Below are 24,234 nucleotides of genomic sequence, written 5' to 3'. Positions count from 1 at the left end.
TTTATTTATTTTCCTTTTTAAAGTGTTGTTTTGTTGTTTGCATTGGTCACATGTGTCATTTCTGGATGCTGTTTGGTTCCGACGGGGCAACAAAATCTTGCTCTCCTATGAAATATGATGTTGGCAATCGATCTAAGAGTATATTTTAAATGATTTACGTGAAATTGACAAAAGGGTCTTCAAATAATTGATGATGAAGAATCACATATTGAGTCTTTGATTAATAGCATCATAAAATTATTATTTTGTGTTCTGTACTTATCTCCCGTTTATTAGAAGCATGAATATAACTCAATGAGTCTTGAAGAAGTGAAGAATAAAATAGAAAGAAAAAATATAGCAGACTTGTGTTACAAGAAAACAGAATGGTAGTATGAATTGTGATTGAATTTACTGTATATTGATTACACTGAGTTGGTCGAATATATAAGAGATGTCAACTGAGATTAGCTTAAACATACACTAATCACAGCTGGTAAAACTAATTCTAACTAACTCAAGTTAATGCTAACAGCTTTGGTACTGCTCCTGCTCACTTTATCTTGTTTGTTACTTTTTCAAGACACTAAATTACTCTCCAAATTACTGAGGTGGACGCGTTCACTGAGTCAGCATTCAAGGGAAACCCTGCTGCAGTTTGTTTGTTAGATGAAGAAAGAGATCGCCAATGGAAGCAAGCTGTGGCTGCTGAGTTCAACATCTCCGAGACTTGTTTCTTAAATAAGATCTCTGACTCCCGTTTCACTATCAGATTCTTCACTCCTCTTACTGAGGTCATTCATCTCACAAACTCACTTTCACATTCCAATTTCCTGATTTCTGTGGCTCTTCGATAGTCAACGATACTCTTTCTGGTCAATCTTGTCTAAATGTAATTTTATATTTTGTATCTTAGGTTATTTCAACTTCTCTATCGCTTTCGTAATTTTAGCATTATTTCCCTGAACCAAGTAATGAAGACTGCGTGGCAAGTTCTTGATTAAGGGTTTATTTTATGCAGGTTGATCATTATATTTTAATGTATATTGTACATTGGTAATTAATTTGGTATATATTTTATATTTTACAATTAGGTTTGCTGCTCATATTAAAAATGTCTGAGAGAGAGGAGCATTCAAATCCTGCTGTTCTTCCTGCTCATCCCTCATTACCTCCTCAACCTAGTGGATCTTCTGGGCGTAAGAATCGATCAGAGATATGGGAACATTTCATTCCAATCGAAGGGATAGAGAAATATGCGAGATGTAAAAACTGCAACGGTCAAATAAAATATGCGGGGGGAACAAGTGCTATACGGCAACATCGGAAGCGATGTTTTGACTCGAACAATGAACAGAACAAGAGACAAAGGATAGAAGGGGGAACAAGTGGTCCTATATCCTCACCAAGTGTTACAAAGTTTGACCAAGCAGTATCTCGAAGTATCCTCACTGAGATGTTTGTGACTGAAGAGCTAGCTTTCCGATTTGTAGAAAGAAATGTGTTTCGAAGGCTATTGCATAGCTTGCAACCTAAGTTTAAAATCCCTTCGCGTACTACATTGGCCCGTGATATACTTTCTTTTTATGAAACAGAGAAAATAAAGTTACAAAGTTATCTCTCTCATCATTGTCAAAAAGTGTGCCTTACAACTGACACTTGGACGACATCGAGTCAAAATTTGACTTATATGTCTCTAACGGCACACTTTATTGACAATGATTGGAAGTTGCAAAAGAGGATATTGAATTTTTGCCGGGTTGAGGGTCATTCAGGAGAAGTACTTGGTAGAGCTATTGAAGGTTGTTTGGATGCTTGGAAATTGCATCAAGTTTTTACTGTAACGGTTGATAACGCAACTTCTAATGATGGTGCAATTTTATACTTGAAAAAGAGATTAAATGCATGGAATAGTCTTGTTTTAAAGGGGGACTATCTTCATATGCGTTGTTGTGCTCATATCCTAAATTTGATAGTGAAAGATGGTTTGAAAGAGATTGATGATTCAATTACAAGAATTCGCAATGCAGTAAAATATGTCAAATCATCTCCTATGAGATGTGAAAGCTTCAAAGTGTGCATTGAGCGGGAGAGCATTAATTATAAAGGGCTTGTTTCTTTGGATGTCGAAACTCGGTGGAATTCGACATATTTAATGTTGGAGGCAGCATTGAAGCTTCGAGCAGCGTTTGATTTGCTTGAGTTGCAAGATGATAAATATATTAATGAGCTGAGCAAATCTTATGGTGTCCCTACAGATGATGATTGGACTTATGCAGAGTCAATTTTACCATTCTTGAAAATATTCTATGATGCTACATTGCGCATTTCTGGGAGTCTGTATGTCACTAGTAATAAATACATGAAAGAAGTCTTTAGCATCGGAAGAAAAATCAAGTTGCATTGTGAAAATACTGATTTGAGCATAAGGTTAATGGCATCCAAGATGCAAAGGAAATATGACAAGTATTGGGGAACTCCAAATGTCATTAACATGTTGTTGTTGATTGCAATTGTGCTTGATCCATGTCACAAGTTGGATTTTGTAAATTGGATTTTGGATGAGTCATTTGGTGTTGAAAAGGGAGGAGAACTCAAGTCAAAATTGTCTACTTGCTTGAATTCCCTTTATAATCACTACCAAGGCAAAGAAGATGAATCTCAAAGCAATCAAGATGCAATGATCAATGAAGAGGATGAAGATGATATCCTGAATATTTATTTGCAGTCAACTGGACGTGATTCAGATGCTAAATCTGAACTTGACAGATATTTGAAAGAAGATTGTGAGCCTAGAAACAAGTCGGCAGAGTTGGATATTTTGGGTTGGTGGAAGGGAAATTCAACCCGATTTCCTATTCTTGCACGTATGGCTCGAGAAGTTTTAGCCATACCGGTTTCTACAGTTGCTTCTGAGAGTGCGTTTAGTACAGGAGGAAGGATTATTGACCCTTATCGGAGCTCCTTGACACCATATATGGTGGAAGCTCTTGTATGCACTCAAGATTGGGTAATAGATGACCCATTTGGACTAATTGAAAATTTTGAAGAGATTGAAAAAGCTGAACAAGGTAATATATATTTTTTTTCTTATTGCTTGTTTGTTACTAATTGTTAGTTTTCTATAATTAATGAGATATTTTTTTTATGTAGGGAGAAATTCTTCAACAAATGTTGGCACGCTTGTTTCTCTTGAAGATGATTAGAATATTGTAATGGGCTAATATTGTGTTAGTCTGTTAGATTTGAATTAGTTTATTTTAACTTCATTTAGGTTAGTATCATATTATATCATATTTTGAATGTTGTCATTGAACAAAAAGTAAGACCATGCTTTAGTTTATTAGTATGTGAATATTTTATGATTCTTTCAACTTTTGATTTAGAGAGAGAGGGGAGAGAGAAAGTAGAAGGGAAAGAGAGAGAGAAAGAGAAAGGAAGGAGAGAGAAAGCGGAAGAGAGAGAGAGTGAAAGGGGGAGAGAGAGAGAGAGAGAGGGAGAGAGAGGGATAGAGAGAGGAAGGGGGAGAGAGAGAGAGAGAAAGGAAGGGGGGAGAGAGAGAGGAGAAGGGAGAGAGAGTGGGAAAGAGAGAGTGGGTAGAGAGAGAGAGAGAGGGGAAAGAGAAAGTAGAAGGGAAAGAGAGAGAGAAAGCGGAAGAGAGAGAGAGAGAGAGAGAAAGGGGGAGAGAGAGGGAGAGAGAGGGATAGAGAGAGGAAGGAGGAGAGAGAGAGAGAGAGAGAAAGGAAGGGGGAGAGAGAGAGAGGAGAAGGGAGACAGAGTGGGAAAGGGGGGAGAAAGGAAGGGAGAGAGAGAGAGGGGGAGAGAGAGAGGGGTAGGAGAGAGAGGAGAGAGAGAGAGAGAGGGAAGAAGGGAGAGAGAGAGAGAGAGAGAGAGAGAGAGAGAGAGAGAGAAGGGGTAGAGAGAGAGAGGAGGGTAGGAGAGAGAAAGGGGAAGGGAGAGAAAAGGGGAGAGAGAGAGGAAGGAGAGAGAGAGAGAGAGAGAGGGAGAGAGAATGGGAAAGGGGGAAGAGAGAGAGAGAGAGGAAGGGGGAGAAAGAGGTGGAGAGAGAGAGAGGGGAAGGGGAGAGAAAGAGGAGGGAGAGAGAGGGGGGTAGGAGAGAGAGGAGAGAGAGAGAATGGGAAAAGGGGGAGAGAGAGAGAGAGAGGAGGGTAGGAGAGAGAGAGGGGAAGGGAGAGAAAAGGGGAGAGAGAGAGAGAGAGAGGAAGGAGAGAGAGAGAGAGAGAGAAAGAGAGAGGAAGGGAAGAGAGGGAGAGAGAGGGTGTGAAAACTAGTTTTAGGCATAAACCAGTTTAAACTGGTTTTTTTAATTAAAACCAGTTTTATTTTTATGAACTGGTTTAAACTGGTGCACTGTATTATAAACTGGTTTAAAACCAGTTTCTTATATGACAAAGCAGTTTGGTTCAGTTTCTAAACCATTTAAAATGGTTTAGTGCAGTTTCAGTTCAGTTTATGGAAAAACTGAACCATGCACACCCCTACCAGGAAGGACCTCTACATGTGCAACACTCAAGCTCAGCCCAAGCACACACCTAGTGGGCCCCGGAAGTGGATTTATGCATCAATTACTTCTGTAAACTCTAGTAGCTAGTTTATTATAAATAGGACCTTTTACTATTGTATTAGGCATCTTTGATCAGTTGTATGCTATCTTAGATCACGTTTGAGGGCTGGCCTCTCGGCCATGCATGGACCTTTCACTTATGTAATTTTAACGGTAGAGTTTCTACACTCCATAGATTAAGGTGTAGAGCTCTGCTGTTCCTCAAAGATTAATGCAAAGTACTACTGTTTTCTATTCAATTCATCTTATTTCGCTTCTAAGATATTCATTCGTACTTCAATCTGAATGTGATGAATGTGACAATCATCATCATTCCCTATGAACGCGTGCCTGACAACCACTTCCGTTCTACCTTAGACTGAATGAGTATCTCTTAGATCTCCTAACCAGAATCTTCGTGGTGTAAGCTAGAATGATGGCGGCATTCAAGAGAATCCGGAAGGTCTAAACCTTGTCTGTGGTATTCCGAGTAGGATTCAATGAATGAATGACTATGACGAGCTCCAAACTCGCGATTGCAGGGCGTTAGTGACAGACGCAAAAGGATAGTAAATCCTATTCCAGCATGATCGAGAACCGACAGATGAATAGCCGTGCCGTGACAGGGTGCGTTGACCATTTTCACTGAGAGGATAAGATGAAGCTATTGACAAGGGTGATGCCTCCAGACGATTAGCCGTGCCGTGACAGGGCATTTGGATCATTTTCCCGAGAGAAGACCGAAAGTAGCCATTGACAATGGTGATGTATCACATAAAGCCAGCCATGAAAAGGAGTAAGACTGATTGGATGAAGATAGCAGGAAAGCAGAGGTTCAGAGGAACGAAAGCATCTCTATTCGCTTATCTGAAATTCTCACCAATGAATTACATAAGTATTTCTATCCCTATTCTATTATTTATTTTCGAAAACCCATTACTGTTTTATATCCGCCTGACTGCGATTTACAAGGTGACCATAGCTTGCTTCATACCAACAATCTCCGTGGGATTCGACCCTTACTCACGTAAGGTATTACTTGGACGACCCAGTGCACTTGCTGGTTAGTTATGCGAAGTTGTGAAGATATGTTTAGACCATGGTCCTGTGCATCCGTTTTTAGTGCCATTGCCAGGGAATCAATTTCAAACAACAATTCACAACCTGAGTAGCAATTTCGCATACCAGGCTCTCTAAGATTGAAGCCTTACTTGAAGGAATATGCCAAGAGATTCAAGAAAATAAGGTGTTCAAAGAGGAGGTGCGAGCCAATATTAAGAGCCAGGGAGAAACCATTAGGAAGATGAAATTCCAGGTGGGATATTTAGCTGAGAAGATTCCCAAACCTACTGATAGCTTCCCAAGTGACACTGAGAAAAACCCCAAGGGAGAAGCAAAGAAAGTAAGATGGGAAGATTGCAAAATGGTCACTATAAGTGATCAAGAGATTGAAGACAAGCAAGGCAAAATGTGCAAACAACCTGAAGACAACTCAACAAAGGAGGAGGATAGAGATCACAAAGAACCAGAAATCTCACAACAAGAGCTGCTGAAGCTCTATGCACCATTCCCTCAACTGCTCAATGGTGCTGTGGGAAAAAGAATATACTCAAGGTTCCTAGACTTGTTTGCATCTCTGCATGTGAACATACCATTCATCAAGGCAATTCAACAAATGCCTGCATTCATCAAGTATATGAAGGAACTTCTTCCCAGGAAAAGCTCACTCAAGGGAGGGCAGACTATAGTGATGAACAAGGAATGTAGTGCCCTTATTCAACCTAAGTTGCCTACAAAAAGAAGAGACCCAGGAAGTTTTCATATCCCTTGTGCCATAGGTGAAAATATGTTCGACAGAGCACAATGCGATTTAGGGGCCAGCATCAACTTACTGCCCTTATCCCTGGTGAAGAGGCTGCAAATCAATGAGATAATGCCTACAGATGTCATTATCAGACTGGCTGACAAAACTCAAAAGCAAGCAATAGGAGTGGTGGAAAATGTGTTGCTAAAGGTTGGGAAGTACTTTCTCCCAACAGACTTTGTCATTTTGGACATGGAAGAAAGTCACACTCACCCAATCATATTGGGAAGACCATTTCTAGCTACAGCCAGAGCACTTATCGATGTAGAGAAAGGGGAGCTAATATTGAGAATCCATGATGAACGACTCAGCTTCAATGTTTTCAAACTCTCACAAGAAACAGATCAAGAGGACAAGGAACTAAGCACAAATGATAATGAGACACTGAAGGAGGAAACAAGCACTAAAGCACAGCCAGTTCGATCTGAGACCCCCTTAACTGACAAACAAGGAAAACAGCAATTGCCACAGCTCAAGAAAAAGTTGGAGGAACCCAAACCTCTAGAGGCAGGTGAAGACAGCATCATAACTCCTTAGAGAAAAGAGGTCACCAAGGGGAAGGCAACCTCAAAAGAAACAAAGAAGAAGGTACCAAGGAGATGGAGGAACAAGAAGATCCCTACGGAAGACTTCTCTCCAGGGGATAGAGTTGTCTCAGCTTACTTCCCAAATATTTCCCCTAATCTCCCTACTGTGCCATCTCAATTACCTAAGGTCTTCACTATCAACAGAGTTCTTTCCCTGGAACATGTGGAGATCATTGATCCAACCAATGGATACAAGTCCACAGCAAGAGGGGAGGACTTTAAGCACTACCAACCACCGTGATGAAAGAAAAACGTCAAGCTAGTGACGCTAAAGAAGCGCTTCATGGGAGGCAACCCATGTTTTATATGCTTTCAGATGATAATGAATAAGTCAATCTTTATGATTTCAACCCAAACTTGACAAACACTTGGTGAAGTCTTTATCATGCAGTATATAGTGAAGAACAAGTTTGGTGTTCAAAGCAAACCAAGATGCATGCTAGTCTTGGAAGCTTTGAACAAAACTTTTCATCACATTGCTTCAAACTAAGTTTGGTGTCACCCTATGGTGCCACCAAAATGCATAAAAGGACCCACCAATAGTTAGTTAGTTAGTTGGAATTCATAAACTAACAATCAAATTCTTTCTTTCATTTTATTCTAGCCGTAGAGTCTTGATTTTTTTTTTATTAATTTCCTTATTTCAAATCTTTATAGGAAAGGAAAAGAAGCATAAAAATGGATTGATTGGACAATTAAAGGGGGGAGATTTCGCCACTTAAAGAAGAGGGGTTACACACTTGTTCTAAAGAGGAAATACGTTGAAAAATGTTGCCATGCAACATTGAAAAAAGGGACCCTTAGAAGACCGAGCAATCCCTATCATAAAGTGATGATCCTTGTCTTCTAGCCATGCATAACCCCAACCGTCCATCAAGTGACCACTTCATCAATCTACACCCTCCATTCTCTCACAACTTCTCTATATAAATAACCCTTGTCCATACCACCCTTCATTGTCATCACACACCTTCACCATTCTTTATTTCGGTAAAATACACCCCCTATCCAATTATAAACATTCCTCCCCTCACTCTCCTCATTGCCATGAAACCCTAAACAACCAAAAGTCTCCACAACCTTACCACCTTCACATATTAAATCATCATTCATGGCATCTTCAAGTTCTAAGAGAAGGGAGGGGAAGGAACCCATGGAAGAACACCTATATGATGAGAAGAGATTTAGAAGCTTACATCATGCATTGCAATACGGGTGGATGGTTGATAAGGAAATCATTTATGAGCTGGGATTTCAAGTTAAGAAGACTGAATGCCCCAAAATCACAGAGAAGGTAGAAAGGAGAAGATGGGAGCTCCTCATTGACCCGGTCACTAAGGTGAATGCAAATCTCATAAGAGAATTTTATGCAAATGCAGTCAGGTATGATAAGAAAGATGAGTCATATACAAACTTTGTGAGAGGAACAATGGTGGATTTTGGTCCCATGAGTGTAATGAGGGCATTGAAGCTACGGTCTATACCATTTGAAGAAGAAAGTTACCACTCAAGATTGGACAACAACCCTAATTATGACCAGCTTTTACTAGACCTTTGTGTACCAGGAGCTGACTGGGAAAGGGGTGCAGGAAATAAACCAAAGTTCATTAAGAGAACAAATCTCACTCCTGAAGCTAAGGGGTGGTTCGAGCTAGTAAGGAGGTCTATTCTCCCAGCTGCAAACAACTCGGAGGTGAATCTCGAGAGAGCAACAATGTTGCATTGTATACTCAAGGGAGGAGAAATCAAAGTTCATGAGATCATAGCTCAAGGAATTAGAAAGATGGCAGAGAAAAGCAACTCAAGAGGAACATTAGGTTACCCCAGCACCATTTACCGAATATGCAAGAAAGCTAGAGTGGTTTTTGAAGATGAGGACCCCGTTTGGATAAAGGAAGGCATTCCAATAACGGTCCGTAGGATGAATGCTGCAGCACTCCCCCTGCCTCAACGGAAGCAAAGAAAGAGGACAGCTCCTCAAGTAGTTGAAGGACAAGTCTTAGAGGGACAAGCACCACAGACCTTGGACATGCACCAATTACAGGAAGCCATTGATGGCTTATCTAGACAATATTTGGAAAGCCAAGGAGCACAGAAAGAGCTTCAACTACAGATGATGGGGCAGCAAGATGAGTGGCAAAGGCAAATGATGGAACAGCAACTAAGCCAAGGACAACAATGGGGAGAAGCATTCAACAGGATGGAACAAAGGCAAAACGAGCAACAAGAATCCACTCAGAGGCTAATCAACATCCAAGCACATCAAGGGGCACACATACATGAGATGCATCGAAGACAAATAGAACAGGCAGAACTATTGGACGAACAAAGGGCATTCGCAGAAGGAGTTTACATGAGTCAAACAGGACATCAGATAAATACTCAAGCCAGGCTCGGTTATTTAGTGGGACAGCTGCCAATATTGCATCTAGGAATAGCCAAGTATGATGAAATGAAGGATGAATTAGCACGAAAGGAAAGACAAAGGGTGGAAGAGAGTCATGATTCAGTGAGGAAGGAACTTGAGGATTGGAAGCAAGCAAGATTGGCACGGATGCGAGGAAATGCAAGAGGAAACAAGGAGGACAAGCAAGGAAAAGAGCGTGGACACCCACAACAGTAAAAGGTGGTGGAGTTCCTTCTTTGTTCCATCTTTCTCTGTGTTTTAAATAAGGAAGATCTTGTATGAAATAGAACTTGCTTCCATGTTATGTTTAAACCTTGTTCAAATCATGTTATTTTTAGTTTTTGGTATTGAAGAGAGTCTATGTGCACTGGTCTTTATGTCACTGCATCATTACTTCCCTTTCTTGTAAGCTTGTCCCTTTTTAAATCAAATTGAAGAAGAGAAGGATTATGTTTTTAAAAGACCGGAGTGGAGTTCATATTGTGGAAGTGCATTCATGAATCTTTGGGGTAGTCATAAGTTAGCTAAGTTGGTTCAACCACAAGGTTAGGAGGACAACTATCTATCCTGAATACTTGACTTTGGATATACCCATGAGACTGAGCATATGACAAGATCCTAATAAGAGAAAAGGGAAAGAATAATGGAAGTGAAAAAAACAAAAGAAAAAGAGTAAGCAATAAGGCTAGGCATCAATGGTTTTAAGCTTGAGGCAAGTGTCTGTGGTGCTCCTGTGTGAGGGATCTACTTGGATGAATAAGCTCTTAGGGGTGCCTTATCACTTGGTAACTTGGGTTAACTAACTCGGGATTATCAGCTGAAAGTCCACTATCAAGAGTAACCTTCACTACAGAACACTTAGTAACCCAAAGAGGTGCTGGACACCAAGGTCTCAAGAAAAGAAAATAAATAAACTAAATGCCTGTAGTGTGTATGTATGGGGGAGAGACTTGAGGGAGTAAGTCCTTAGGGGTGCTTCAACACCTAGCACCTTGAACCAACCGGTTCGGGAGTGTTGGCTGAAAGCTTATTTTTAAAGAGTTGCCCCCTTACAGAGCACTTAGCCTAAATAACACAAATAACCCTTGAAATAACAATAAAAGGATCAATGAATAAAAGTCTCATGGGATATGAACAAAGTGGGTGTTTTAGGACAGAATAAAGGTCTGAAAGCCAGTAATGGAATGAACCTAAGTTGCTATGCATGAAACCACCATAAAATCAGTAATATGACTTCCACAAGGATGACTCATTCCTCTGGATATTCCATTCATCATTCTCTTGTTCCAGTACTTGCTTAGGGACAAGCAAGCTTTAAGTTTGGTGTTGTGATGCCAGGGCATCTTGGCCAGTTTCACTGACCTTTTCTTTACTATTTTTAGGTTAGTTTCATGCATTTCTTTAGGAAATAAGCTAGTTTTGGGTAAATATTCACTTATGTCTTGACTCAAGCATACATTGTGCATTTTACATGATTTCATGAGGATTTTGCATAAGTTTAGTGACAAATATTATGTTGCATTACTCATGACTTGGACTAGAGCTTTGATGCATTTTGTTGCTTGATTTCAGGACCAAAAAGAAGCAAGAAAAGGGGAGGTAACTTGCAAGATTAATGAGAAAAGTGATTGCCAATAACACTCTCAAAAAAGCCATCAATGCCCACATTAGAGAGTCACGTTAACCAAGTTAACGTGAACTCTAACGTGGAGAAGAGAAGTTGAGCCAACGTTAGTGACACTCAACATTGTCACTAACGTTGGCAATCACTCATAAGTGGCCACGTTAGAAGCCACGTTAACCTAGTTAATGTGGCCTCTAACGTTAAAGGGGGGAAGAGAAGCCAACGTTAGTGACACTCAACATTGTCACTAACGTTGGCCTATGGTGCAAAGTACCACGTTAACTCCCACGTTAACTTGGTTAACATGGGAACTAACGTAGAGGATGAAGAGTTGTCGACGATGTTAGGGACACTCAACATTGTCACTAACGTTGAAGCAACCACACAACCCCCAAGAGTCACGTTAACTTGGTTAACGTGGAAGCTAACGATGAGAAATGAAGGATGAGCCAACGTTAGTGACACTCAACATTGTCACTAACGTTGGGATGGCTAAAAGATGGCCACGTTAGAAGCCACGTTAACCTAGTTAACGTGGACTCCAACGTGAGACCTAGGGGCACATTGGAACGTTAGTGACAATGTTGAATGTCACTAACGTTCTCGAAGGATGGCAAATGCCACGTTAGAAGCCACGTTAACCTAGTTAACGTGAGCTTTAACGTGAAGCAAGAAGGGGCACACTGGAACGTTAGTGACAATGTTGAGTGTCACTAACGTTCTCGAAGGTTGACAAGGCAACGTTAAAAGCCACGTTAACCTAGTTAATGTGGGTTTTAACGTGAGGCAAAAGGGGTGCATTGGAACGTTAGTGACAATGTTAAGTGTCACTAACGTTCCCGAACTTGGACTTTCACTAAATGATTAACACTCCTTACGCCCTGAGCTTAAGTCTCTGCCCACTCCGCACTTTCTCTCTGCAAGTAAAGCCAAGCCCAAATAAAGAAAGGAACTGCTTCAAACTCAAGATCCAAAGGCCCAAGACTTGAAGAGTGAACTAGAAGCTGAGAAGAGTAGTATATATAGGAGTAGCTTTGAATTGTAAAGTAGTTCTGGAGGCTAAAGAACCACTCTCTGTATTTTACTTTCTTTATAATTTCTAGTTTTATGATGTATTCTCCATCTTTGTTTTCATTTTCAAGAGCTATGAACAACTAAACCCCTTTCATTGGGTTAGGGAGCTCTGTTGTAATTTGATGGATCAATACTAATTTTCATTGTTCTTCTTCTATCTTTCCTCTTGATTTTACTTGAAAGCTTTCGATCTTCATCCAATTGAGTAGTTATCTTGGAAGAGAATCTATTCAAACTTGGATCTCTTTTGAACCTTGGAAGAGGAATGAAGAGATCAAGCTAGAAATGCTTTCTCATGCTGGACCAAATTGGGTTTGGATGGGTATGTGACTGTAACCCTCTCAATACTTGGTTTGGGAAATGCATGTGGTATAATCAGTGACCATACTTCATCTCTTCTCATGAGCAATTGACCAAGGAATTGGCTATTGATCAAGATTTGAGAGATTGAATTGCAAGGAATTGCAATTCAATCACTTAAGATTGCCAAGGAGATCAATGAGTGCATTGATTGAGGAAGAGATGAAAATGAACTTGATCCGGAGAATTGCAACATCTCCTAAGCCCAATGAACTCCCCATCTCTAATCTTACCCATTCTCTTTAATTTCTGCGATTTACTTTTATGAGCAAATCCCCCATTCCCATTTATAATTCTACAATTTATTTTCAGTCATTTACTTCCAGTTCTTTAATTCTAGCATTTACTTTTCTGTTATTTACATTCCCGCCATTTTATTTTCTGTAACTCTCAACTCAATTTCTGGATTTGCTCAACTAGAACATTCTTCTAATTAAAGTTGCTTGATCAATCAATCCCTGTGGGATTCGACCTCACTCTATTGTGAGTTTTTACTTGACGACAACTTTGGTACACTTGCCGAAGGAAGATTTGTTGAGAGACAAGTTTTCCGTGCATCACCAATGTAATCAAATCCACACTACAACTCAGGCTAAACAAATCGTTTGAAGTAATTATCTTCCCCAGACGTGAAAAAAAAACATAAAATAGGCTCAGCTAGCGACTTCGATCGGGAAAAAAAATCAACAAGACGATCATGGATATCAGCACGATGATCACAACCCCACGCCTCCTCATCGTCGCGACCCTCGCAAGCATGTTGTCTTCCATGGCCGTAGAGGCTGCAACGGCAGCCTCGAGCTTTGCCCTTGTTTCATGCACACTTTATTGCAAACGACGCAGCTCGTCTAGGAGTTCCTGTCTTGTCTTCTTCAACTCCGTGTTCTCGCTTCTAATGCACTAGTTCGTTTCCAGCAACCTGCGAATGACATCGGAATAACGAGCCAGCGGCTCTGGATCGTACCACTGAAAGAACAAGTATTTCCTGCTGGTTCTGTACCCAAAACAACCATAAAACCTTCTGCCTGGATAGTCAGATCTCCAAGAGGTTCTGATTGGCGATGTCACGCCATAGTGACAGCGAGGCGTCGGTGCATCGATGGAGGACGAGCTTATGGAGGAGGATCTCTGCATTGTTTCTTCAATAGTTCACGGGGAGAGTGATAGAGTGGCTTTTGAAATAGCAGTTCGCAACGAGGGTTCATATTCACCTCTCTGGTAATGGCACCATGTTCTCGCATTCCAACGGTCTTGTTGTTGACTGACACATGTGATGCCAACCTGGCAGGAAACGGTCGAGTAAAGCCCCTAGCCACAGGGCGGAGGCATCTTCCCCCATGGAGTTGTTAGCTGAGGATTCAAAGTTCAAACCATTAACATAAAAAATGTGGCCCGTTGTCTCCGAATGGTATAATCTTTCTCCACGAAAAAATGGTCTGAAAAAAAAAATTCATATATATATATATATATATATATATATATATATATATATATATATATATATATATCTTGTACGATCCGGTTGCATCCGGGTATATTGGGAGATTGGGTTGGTCTGCGGGATGGATTCTTTTTAGCATTTTGAACCGTCTCGGACTGCTGGCCCATAGTAACGTCTTAAAAAAATTAAAAAGGCTTTCCATGGTCATTATTGCGGGAGTCTTCCCAATGCAATGGCCGTATTTTGACTGTAACTGGAATAAAACGAATTTATTGTCACCTAATCTCATTGGAAGACGATGTTACTTAATGAGGTGTTTCATATTTTTTTTGTGTTTAAGGGGCATTTACGTTTTTTTGATGTGACGTGAGTGACAGACCCATCATGATGCACAGCCGCGCGCCAGAGTGCTACAATCTAGCAAGAGTGGGGAAGTGTATATTACACGCATCCCTTAATTGTTTACTCCATTTTCTTCTGGACGTTCTAAGTCACGACATTTAAAAAAAAAAGCAGAGAAGGAAAGCAGTTGAGATTATGGCAACTCAGTTGGCGGAGTCATTGGGTGAGATGGGTGACCAGGTCTTTTCGGACGATATATTGATGGAGATATTCACCCGGACAGACCCGAAGACGGCGGCGACATGCAGAGCCGCAAGCACAACTTGGCGTGTCCGACTGTCGTCCGACAAGTTTAGGAGGGACAACACGATCGCAAACATCGGGAAACACCAGAAGGTGTTACTCCAGATTGGTGACCAGGAGACGTACTGTTCAAGAGTCTATTTCTGTCTTGTGGACTGTCTAGACGGAGGAAGAGTACCCGCCCCAATGCCAGAACAGCTGGGTCATCACGGATGGTGGAGTGTCATCGGCTCCGATTGCGGCATGATTTGTGTCCGGTATAGCCGGGCTGGTTTTGATACGGGACTGATGGTATGGAACCCACTGATGCGAGTTGCTCGGCAACTGGACGATCCGGCGGACACCCTATGGAAACAGGCCGTTAACAGATACGCATTTTGTTATGGAGCGGGAGCTAAAAATTACTACGTCGTCCATATTTCAAAGAGGCATCTCAGAAACAGGTTTTTGTACTGCAATGTTTTCAATTCCGCAGATGGATTCTGGAAACACGAATACATTAACGATTTGCGTCTCAGTCATCTAGGTGCGAGCTCAGTCTTCCACCTTGGTAAGGCATTGTGGGTCAACTGGGGTGGACGTGATGCCACGGTTGCAACGCATGTGGTCGTGTTGGATGCAGTCACCTTTCGTCTGAGCAAGATAAGGATAAACCGTAGCTCAATTCAGCACGTGCAGGCGATGCGTGTGCTCCACGGCATCCCACACCTGGTCGGCTATGAACGATCCCCGCATGTAGGACTATCGACCATATGGTGCAAGATTGACTTGGAATCGATGTGCGTCGTCCCGTACATCAAGCTAGGAGTTGCCGGTCAGTATGGCGTTCCATGGATTCCTGTGACGATCATAGGTGATCGTATGATCACAGTACGAGAAGATATTCATAGACGGGCAGCAACAGGTGCTAACGGTACCTCTGTAACGGAGATTTCGTTGGATCAGATTGATTTTGTTAGCCGACACAGAGTCACGGCATTCAAAGGGGAGTGGCCGAGTAACATTTCCCTTCAACGTTCTTTAATTGTGGGGGTGGGCTCGCTAGTTCCATGAAGGAGCGGCTGATTGTGTGAGGCGATCACGTATATCTGAAATTTATTTTTTTAATATTAGGTCCGTATTGGTATAATCCAGCAAAGTTCCAAGAAATTGTATTTAACATCTTTGTAACAATATATTCCAAAAAAAAAATTTCAGCCTTAACATTATTATAAGTTATTGATTCTTATCATTTTGGATTATTAACTTTAATGTCTCCTTATTAATTTATTATGTAGAATACATAATAAGAAGAAAATAAATCGGTTATAAACCAGAATAAAAATTTATGGGAGCATTTCCCTTTAATAAAGTTAAAAATTATTTTTACATACCAAACAGCGGTGACATTTTGTGTCTCTTAAAAAGGATAAAAAAAAAAATCAGCCCCTTGGCCTTACACTTCCCGTAATAATAACAATGTTAAATGTTCTCGTTAGAATTTTTGTCATTTTGCATATTAAGTTTTTATCCTTCAAATGCCACACACTTTATAGTTTTTAATATCATATCGCCGTGTACAGACGATACTGATCACATGCAATGGCAGGTCACCTCTTGCTATGTTAGGAAGCACTTTGCAATGGCTTGAACATTGGACGGCACCCGAGGTTGCCTAACCGGTGCAATTTTAAACACATGTGATGCATCCTGCCTCGATGGAGCTGACCGTCTTTATACTCCAAGAAAGGTGTTTGCAGACCCAACTTTTTGATCGGACAACAGCTACCCGATTCTATCCTCTTCACAAATCCAGCCATCGCCAAAACACTGCCATCCCCACCAACAACCAACGCGGACCAACCCATCGGACGCCGACGAACAATACTGTAACTAACAATGGCTGAACATGGGACACCCGCTGCATCCAACAACGTGAACGACGACACGGCCCAGGTACGATTGTGGTGTATTGGCTGGTTTTGATTTTTTCTTTATTTATTTTTTTAAGTTATGCTTATGCTGCTCCCGATTCTACTGAGTTAGTTGTATACCACAATGTACTAACAAGCGCCCAATGCCAGGAGGACCAGAGAACACCGAACCCAGACGACAACACTTCAAACGGCGCGTTGCTGGAAATAATGAGAGAGGTGCTGGAGAATACAAAGGTTGGTAACACCCGTCTCAATTTCCGCTCTCACTGTTTCGGTAACTCCAACCATCTGACAGATCTGTTACGATTTTCCATTGAAGAACACGCAACGCCGAATGGACAGGGTCGAAGCGGAAATGGTGACAATTCGGTTGTTGGTGGGCGGTCTCAGAGAGCCTATCACCGAGGCGCAAAAGGGACCTGCGAATAAAGTCAACGCAACGTCCGATGGAAACCGGATTGAGAAACAAAGAATACCGGTCGCCAACAGGGATTACATGAACAACCCGATGTCACGTGCCTCCATTCCCAACCGTAGACAGCTGATGCTTCCAGGAGCATGAGGAAGAGACTGCATCAGTCGTCGACAAAAAGCAACGGTGGAGACGTCGACATGTCTGTTTACGATGACGACGAGGATCAGAAACGGGCAATGTACCCAAAGATGTGCAGGTCAAACACGCACGACGTCGAACATGGGGCTAAGGGTGGCAAGGCCACATTCTTCTTCACTCGATTAGAGGAGAAGGTATACGGGGGTAACCGGGGGGACTATATCGCCTCAACGAAGCAACAATGCCGACAACCCGACAGGGCGCAATGGACTGCAGCCAACGCAAAACAGAAAAGGCAGTTTTTCCTTTAACACGATGATGTCATCCGACGAGAGCTCATCGAAGCCGGAAAGCAGCCACGGACGGACAGCCGACACCTATAAGCAGATTCCGCGACGACCCCCGTCAAACCTGACCAAGAAAGGAACAAACACCACCAACGCATGGCCCATCTCTCAGCACGAGATGGACATTTGTAAGTACGTCTACGACCTTCATGCCGACCCCACGTAAGTATTCGATCTGAACATCAACGACTGAATCTGCCGTGTGCCCTCATTAGTGCCGGACGGCCGCAGTTAAATTGGGCTGGCGTGTGTAACATCTTTGATTTGTTGACGGCAGGGAGATCGTTGTACGCTTCGGGTCACAGCATGCAACTCGTTCTGACATGGGATGCCTGTTAGACGGACGGCAACCAACCCCGAATGCACGTGGCAATCCATCGTATCCTCTTCGAATTAGTGGAATTTTTTCCGCTGACCCGGATTTATTATTTCCATACGAAGTTTGATTTTTTTGTGTTGGGTATGATTTGCAGATAATAGAGTTGATCACGATCATGGTTGCATCGGAGGGCGAAACCGATGGAGATCACCCGCGAGCGGTGTGGTGCTTGCATCCGAATTTTATGGTACGCCCAAATCCTAATTCGGTAGTTTATTTGAGTGCATACCTATGATTTAATGTTCTCTGTTTTAACACGAACCATGTAACGTTGTCATGCATGGTGACTTGTTTCAACTTCTGAATACTCCCTGAGTAACCAGGCCGATGTAATGGAGGGCATCCACCCTGAAATCTTGGCGCAGCGATACGGCAATGACCACATGCACCCGACAGAAGACATGCGCCTTGTAAGCTACCGACCGATAAGATTATTATACGCAAGTTCTGAACCTGGGCGGACTGAATTGTGACTCTCTTATCGTATTCAGCTTTTTCCATCAATCACAGGTCTATATGCCAGTACTGGAAGAAGATTGTGAGAAGCACTGGTTCTTGGCTGTGGTTGACCTGTCGGAGAGGCAGGTCTTCCAATTTGATACGAATGCAAATAAAGAATCAAAGGCAAGGAGGAGACGTGTTATACAATGCATGGTAAGCGACGCACATAGGTTAATTCAGCGTCCTATCCGAATACGCTAATCTTTATTATCTTGGTGAATCTGTGCCAGCTGACTGCGCTGGATGGAATCGTTGCAATTGACGGGTATAAAAACTCACACTCTAAGAGTGCTCCCGAGTTTGCCAGTTTGGACATCATGGCCGCACCGGGAGTGCCAAAGAACAGCAGCAGTACAGACTCTGGTATTTGGGTCATGCAGTGGATGGCAATGGGACGGAGGTTCACACACGCGGTGCTGCCAATTGTAAGTTAATGCTTGCCTACAAGTACAATGCAATTGCACTGTGTGTCTCTGATAAACGCCACATTGACCATTGCAGCTGGACGAAGAGAAGATCAGGATCAAAATGGCAATTGCACTGCTAACGGGAAGATGCAACGAGGAAAGCGGTCCATTGCTTGCGAAGGCGGCAGAAGCGGCCAAGACGGGGGAACCGTGTCTAGGAGACATGTGAAGGGGCCGAATACAACGTTTTTTTTTCCTTCCACTGCAATTTTTTTGGTTGTTGGATGCATTGATACCGGTTATGTTATGTGACATTGTTGGGTCTCCTCAGTGGACGGACAGTCTTCGTGGGGTGATTATATCATGGGCCATATATCTTATTACTGTTATTGCATCTTTATGTTGGGCCCCTTTATGTTATATCATGTTATTTTCCACCATGCATCTTCGTTGAGGATGATCGGCCGTGTCATCGCCACCATGCATCAAGTTTTCCGAGTCTTCCGAGCTTCGGTCGGAGGGGGAGTTGACATCGGCAGAGCGAGGAGTTTTGCCTTAGATGAAGAGGAGAGTAGCTTCGAATAGGGTCGGACATTAGGGGTTGGGTCGCTATGCGAGTTCGGTTTCTGGGTTTTGGGTCGAGTCAGTTTCTCTGGCACAACACCCAGTAAAAAAAAAGTTATTTTCCAACATGACAAAAAAAAGTTATGTTATAGGGAAAAAAAATTTAAAAACCGTTAAGATACCAAAAAAATAAAGTAATTATGAACAACTTACCTGCTTCCATCGCCTACATCAATCCGTCCATCCATCGCCAATGCAAGGCTGCCAATACGAAGTGACTATTCACTGATCCACGCAATGGAATGAATGATTCAAGGGAAACATTTAATTAAGGCTATGTTTAAATCTTGAACTCATTCGGTGGGTAGCACTTTTTTTGAAATCCGGTTATTGCCCTTGGTAATTACACCAACGTTAATGCCCCATTAATGCCCAGTCTAATCAGGTTTAATAGTTATTTATTAAAAAAAATATAAAAAACGGGAGTTGTTTCGCCTATTTAACGCGCGTACATTTCTCATTTACCAAAAAAATAAAAAAATCAAACTTTTCAAAGAAGGGAACCCATTGTTGGAGACTAAAAAACTCCCGGCAGTAAAGAACCGGAAACCATCAGAGAAATCACAGGCGAGGTATCACAATGCCGACGCTCGCTGATTTCTACTTCTTCAGATTCATAATCCCCAACACGGAGAATCAATTTATAAGTTTTCAGTTGTTTTTTTCTACTACCCTATCCCCAGGCCCCGCATGCAAGCCCACATCAATATCGATTTCTTACTCGTGCAGAGAATGCCGGCGCCCTTCTCCAACGCTGTCCGGGAGAACATGAGCAACCCCGTCGAGGTAAGCACCACAAATGGTCAGTCGTGGAGCATCTCCTGGGTTGTCGAGGAGGAGCATCCGCATCGAATCGTCTTCACCGGAGGGTGGCGAGCCTTTTACGAACACTACCGTCTTCGAATCGGAAACACAACGCTATTTTCGTATCACCAACCAAAGTTTTTCTACGTGGCCATCCATGACGCAAGATACTGCGAGATCAACTATGGAAGGTAACAAGATTACTCTAGCGGGTTTTCTGTATGCACTCGGCTAACGCGTTTGTTTAATGCCCTTTTTCATTGTACCAGAAACTTGCGTAATGGAAGTCTTCCAGCAATCCCCGCACATGGCAACTATACAGTCCAGTTCTTCGCGATAATCCCGGTGAACGACCCTGATACACTGGTATAGATGCCAATTTCAATTCCTTTACTACCTGCAATCATCAATCCATCCATGTCTGACACATTGTGAACCTTTATTTTTTCCACCATCCGCTACAGATGCTCCCGCTACGGTTCTCGCGGGATTATGGCCGGTCCCTACCGCGACCCCTGACCCTAACCACGCCTACAGGACATCATCATCGCGTGGGCTGGAATATGGAACCTAATGGAAGGATCGTGCTTGATGGAGGATGGGACGCTGTCCGAGAACACTACGGCCTAAGTGATCAGTGGCTGGTGCTGTTCCGTTATCATGAAGCTCAAAACACCATGTATGTCATTTTCTTCAACGGTCATACAATGGAAATCAACTACTTGGCCCATGCCGAGCCGGGGATGGACTCCACTTGTATAAGCTACCCGACGGCCCCCAAGTCAAGGCACATAGCCGATGGGTTCAGATCGACCAATCCCTTCTTTGTTAGTCCAATCGTGCACAGACTGCCAACCCGTTTTCTACTAAGTCTCTCGACAGTTATTTTTAAAGGCAACTATTTCCGGTGCTATTGTTCTATTCAATTATTTCGTTGCTCTCACCCTAAAAAATATGTCCTCGCTTCCAGCCGAATGTCCCCCCTCTGCCGGGAGTATACGAGGATAGCCCAATTTCAATTACCAACGAGAGGGGCGTGGACCATTCAGTATACGCACTATGTCGGGAGGACGAATGGATGTTTTGGAATGGGCTAGAGTGCCTTAGCAACAGCATGTCAACTAAGACACGGCCATGTGTGTGTCTTCGAGCGGCTGGCACCGCAGGACTACCAGCTGCATATATATTGAGAACTCCTGTATCCTAAACCCCCCAGCCGCCGCCCCCCAACCCAATCAAAGTAACTCGATCAATCCATGGTGTTTTCTTGCCTAAATTTGTCAAATACAATGATGCAACCTGCGTGTCCATATATTTGTATCTTTAATCTACATTATATTTCCAGGCATAAAATTCTACCTTGCCCTCATTAACTTATGCTTTAGATGATAAACACGATAATCGTTTCTGTTGTTAATGTGCGCATAGCATTGCAAATAGACTGATCTCCCAATATTACAAATGTATGTCAATTAGTGCCTGTGAAGTTTGAATGTAATTTTATGATGTGAAGCTTGAATGTAATTCGATTCACTTCACCTACGTTTTGTATGTTTGAATTTTGAAACTTCACACTGATTTTTTAATACCCTAAAAATGAGAATTAGTAGTGGTTTTTTAATGATTCAGATTTGTTGCCGTTCTTCATTTAGTATTGATTCAGATTTTTTGCCGTGCTTCAATTAGTGCATTTTATTCAACACTTTCGGTGTTTTAAACGTGTGTTTTAAATTACATCCAGAAGCCATGTTCCCTTACAAAGAATTTCAAAACCACGATGGAACCAGATGCATTTTCCAACTAGCACACAAGGTAGTACGAGACGTAACCAGTTCCGAATGTCTGCTGCAAAGAGGCGGACGAAGGGAGTTTTTTTAGGAGACGTCCATCTGAATATCCACTGAACGTTACAACCAAAATATCCACATAAACGTTACATACAAAATATCCACTTACCATACATACAAAATATCAACTACACATAGAATCGCTATAAAGATGCCCCTAACTAACATGTCCGGTTCAACAAAAGGGTCGACAAAGAGCGATTAATAATACATCAGGTTTGACAGTGGATTTGCAGCTATTCGCATGACACAACTTCACACCTCCACTTCTTCAATCCTGATTAAAATCTGTTCTATCTAGAGCACAGCCACATACCAACGAAAGCCAACATAGCAAAAACTTGTTTTAACGTCGACGACATATAGACGGTTCTGTACCCAGATGAAATGCAGACAATATTCTGTGTACGGCTACAGCCTACCGGAGAATGTGAAAGGATTCGACTAACCTACCGTTGCAACACACCATCGTGACGCAACACACCATCGTGACGACTGTAGCCCCCCTTTGCCCAATCGGCGAGAGACATGACAGGCCCGGACGTGTTGGTCCCAGCGAAGTCGCTGTTAGCAAACCCAGCCTGCGTGTCACTATCGGAGCATTCGAACGAAGAAATCTCGGCTGTCGCATACAGATCGCCGGATAGGTTATCATATAGCTGACACCAATGTGAAAAACAAATGATTAGAACCATTTAACAGGGCAAAAAACTTAACTAGATCATCTATAAAGCGACTAACCCACCATGTCAGTGTCCATCAAATCCATGTCATCTGCAACTGCGCTGGATGACTCCATTGTGCGGCGGCCCGGACACGTCGTCCTGTTGTGTCCCACCTCCCGGCACAAACGACATCGCTGGGTTTTCTTTCCACCATGAGCACCGTTACCCTTTGTATTGCGCCTGGGTGGATTCCGCGCCGGGCCCCTGCCACCCTCAGTAGGTGGCCCCTCGGGTGGAAAACTGGTGTCCCCTGCATCTTCGTTCTCGAAGTGCTTCAGCATCAGCATGGCAGTGTCTCTTGCAAACTGGAACTTTTCAGTGCTGTGACATGCAATCTTGCACACTTTCCGGTACCAATCCATCAGGCACCAGTGTTGCGTCAGTTGCACAGAATCCCAAATCACGCCCATCGACTGCACCGCCACAAGTTTTGCATCCTTGGTCCATCTCGGCAATATCAGAGACCTCGGGATCTCATGAACATTGTTAAGAACAAGCACCGCAATTATATGTTCGCAGGGGACCCCGAAACATTCCATTCTCATGCACGTGCATCGGACCTGCCTCGTATCAAACGTTGCAACAACACGCCAATCCTTCCCCGGAGTGCCGTATCGAGAGACGGTGTGGATAAAATAGGAACCGTTGTCTTCAGAGTCAACCACCCTCATTGCACAGGCCTTGTCAAGAATGGGAACAAACAAATAGAATATTGCACGAGTGTAGTTCTCGGCTGCACTCCGCTCGAGCTGTTTCAGGTTGGTGGTCATAACAGGGTCACCCTTTGCACACTCGAAATCAACCTCCACCTCCTTTGCACGCACGAACATCAAGCATCGTTGGAAATGACGTAAAAACTTAGTGTAGCTGTATCGAGACTTAACATACCGTGATATCACAGCGTGCAAGCCCTCGCACCTTGACGTTGTTCGAAATCCGGCAAAGAACTTTCCCCGTATGTGTGCTGTGGCCCAACTCTGCCTTCTCTCGTACATGTCATGTACCCATCTTTTATCGGCGACGCCAAATTTCTCAACCATCTCAAACCACTTTCTCTCGAATGTTCGGACCTCGTAGTCGCCAAGCATGCAATCCCTAAGCATCCTGGTGAATTTGGGCTTTCCGATGTTGCTCGTGGCGTTTCGGAGTAGATGCCAAGCACAGAGTCGATGGTGAGCCTCCGGAAAAACTTGCTCGATCACAGACTTCATTTTCCTATCACCGTCGGTTATTATGGACACGGGAGCCTTCCCTTTCATTGAAGTTTGCAATTGTTGAAGCAGCCAGATATAGGTCTCTTCTTTCTCATCTGCCACCAGTGCGGCGACAAAGACAACTGTTTGGTTGTGGTAATTCACACCGGAGAATACTACAAGAGGTGAAAGGTAAACATTTTTCTTGTACGTTGCATCAAATGCAACCACGTCTCCAAACACCTGGTAATCAATTTGGCTGGTGCCATCACACCAAAACAAATGTTGCAACACGCCCTCACCGTCAACAACTTCCTTGTAGTACAGTGCTGGATCATTTGTCTTGCACTCTCGGAGATACCTTAGGCACGATTCCGCATCTAGGCCACCCTC

At 42.8% G+C, this 24,234-nt stretch overlaps 1 protein-coding gene across 1 annotated transcript; it reads left to right on the top strand.

Moving 5' to 3' along the window:
• The first annotated feature begins 20,004 nt into the window (after positions 1 to 20,004).
• Positions 20,005 to 21,521, top strand: LOC140180180 (uncharacterized). The gene is made up of 4 exons (XM_072220606.1): positions 20,005 to 20,267; positions 20,346 to 20,442; positions 20,541 to 20,903; positions 21,462 to 21,521. Exons 1-4 carry the CDS (start codon positions 20,005 to 20,007, stop codon positions 21,519 to 21,521), a joined length of 783 nt encoding a protein of 260 aa, XP_072076707.1.
• The last annotated feature ends 2,713 nt before the right edge of the window (positions 21,522 to 24,234 follow it).

This window comes from Arachis hypogaea, chromosome 16 (assembly GCF_003086295.3).
Source record: "Arachis hypogaea cultivar Tifrunner chromosome 16, arahy.Tifrunner.gnm2.J5K5, whole genome shotgun sequence".
Taxonomy (NCBI): domain Eukaryota; kingdom Viridiplantae; phylum Streptophyta; class Magnoliopsida; order Fabales; family Fabaceae; genus Arachis; species Arachis hypogaea.
This window is presented reverse-complemented; position numbering and strand designations above follow the sequence as displayed.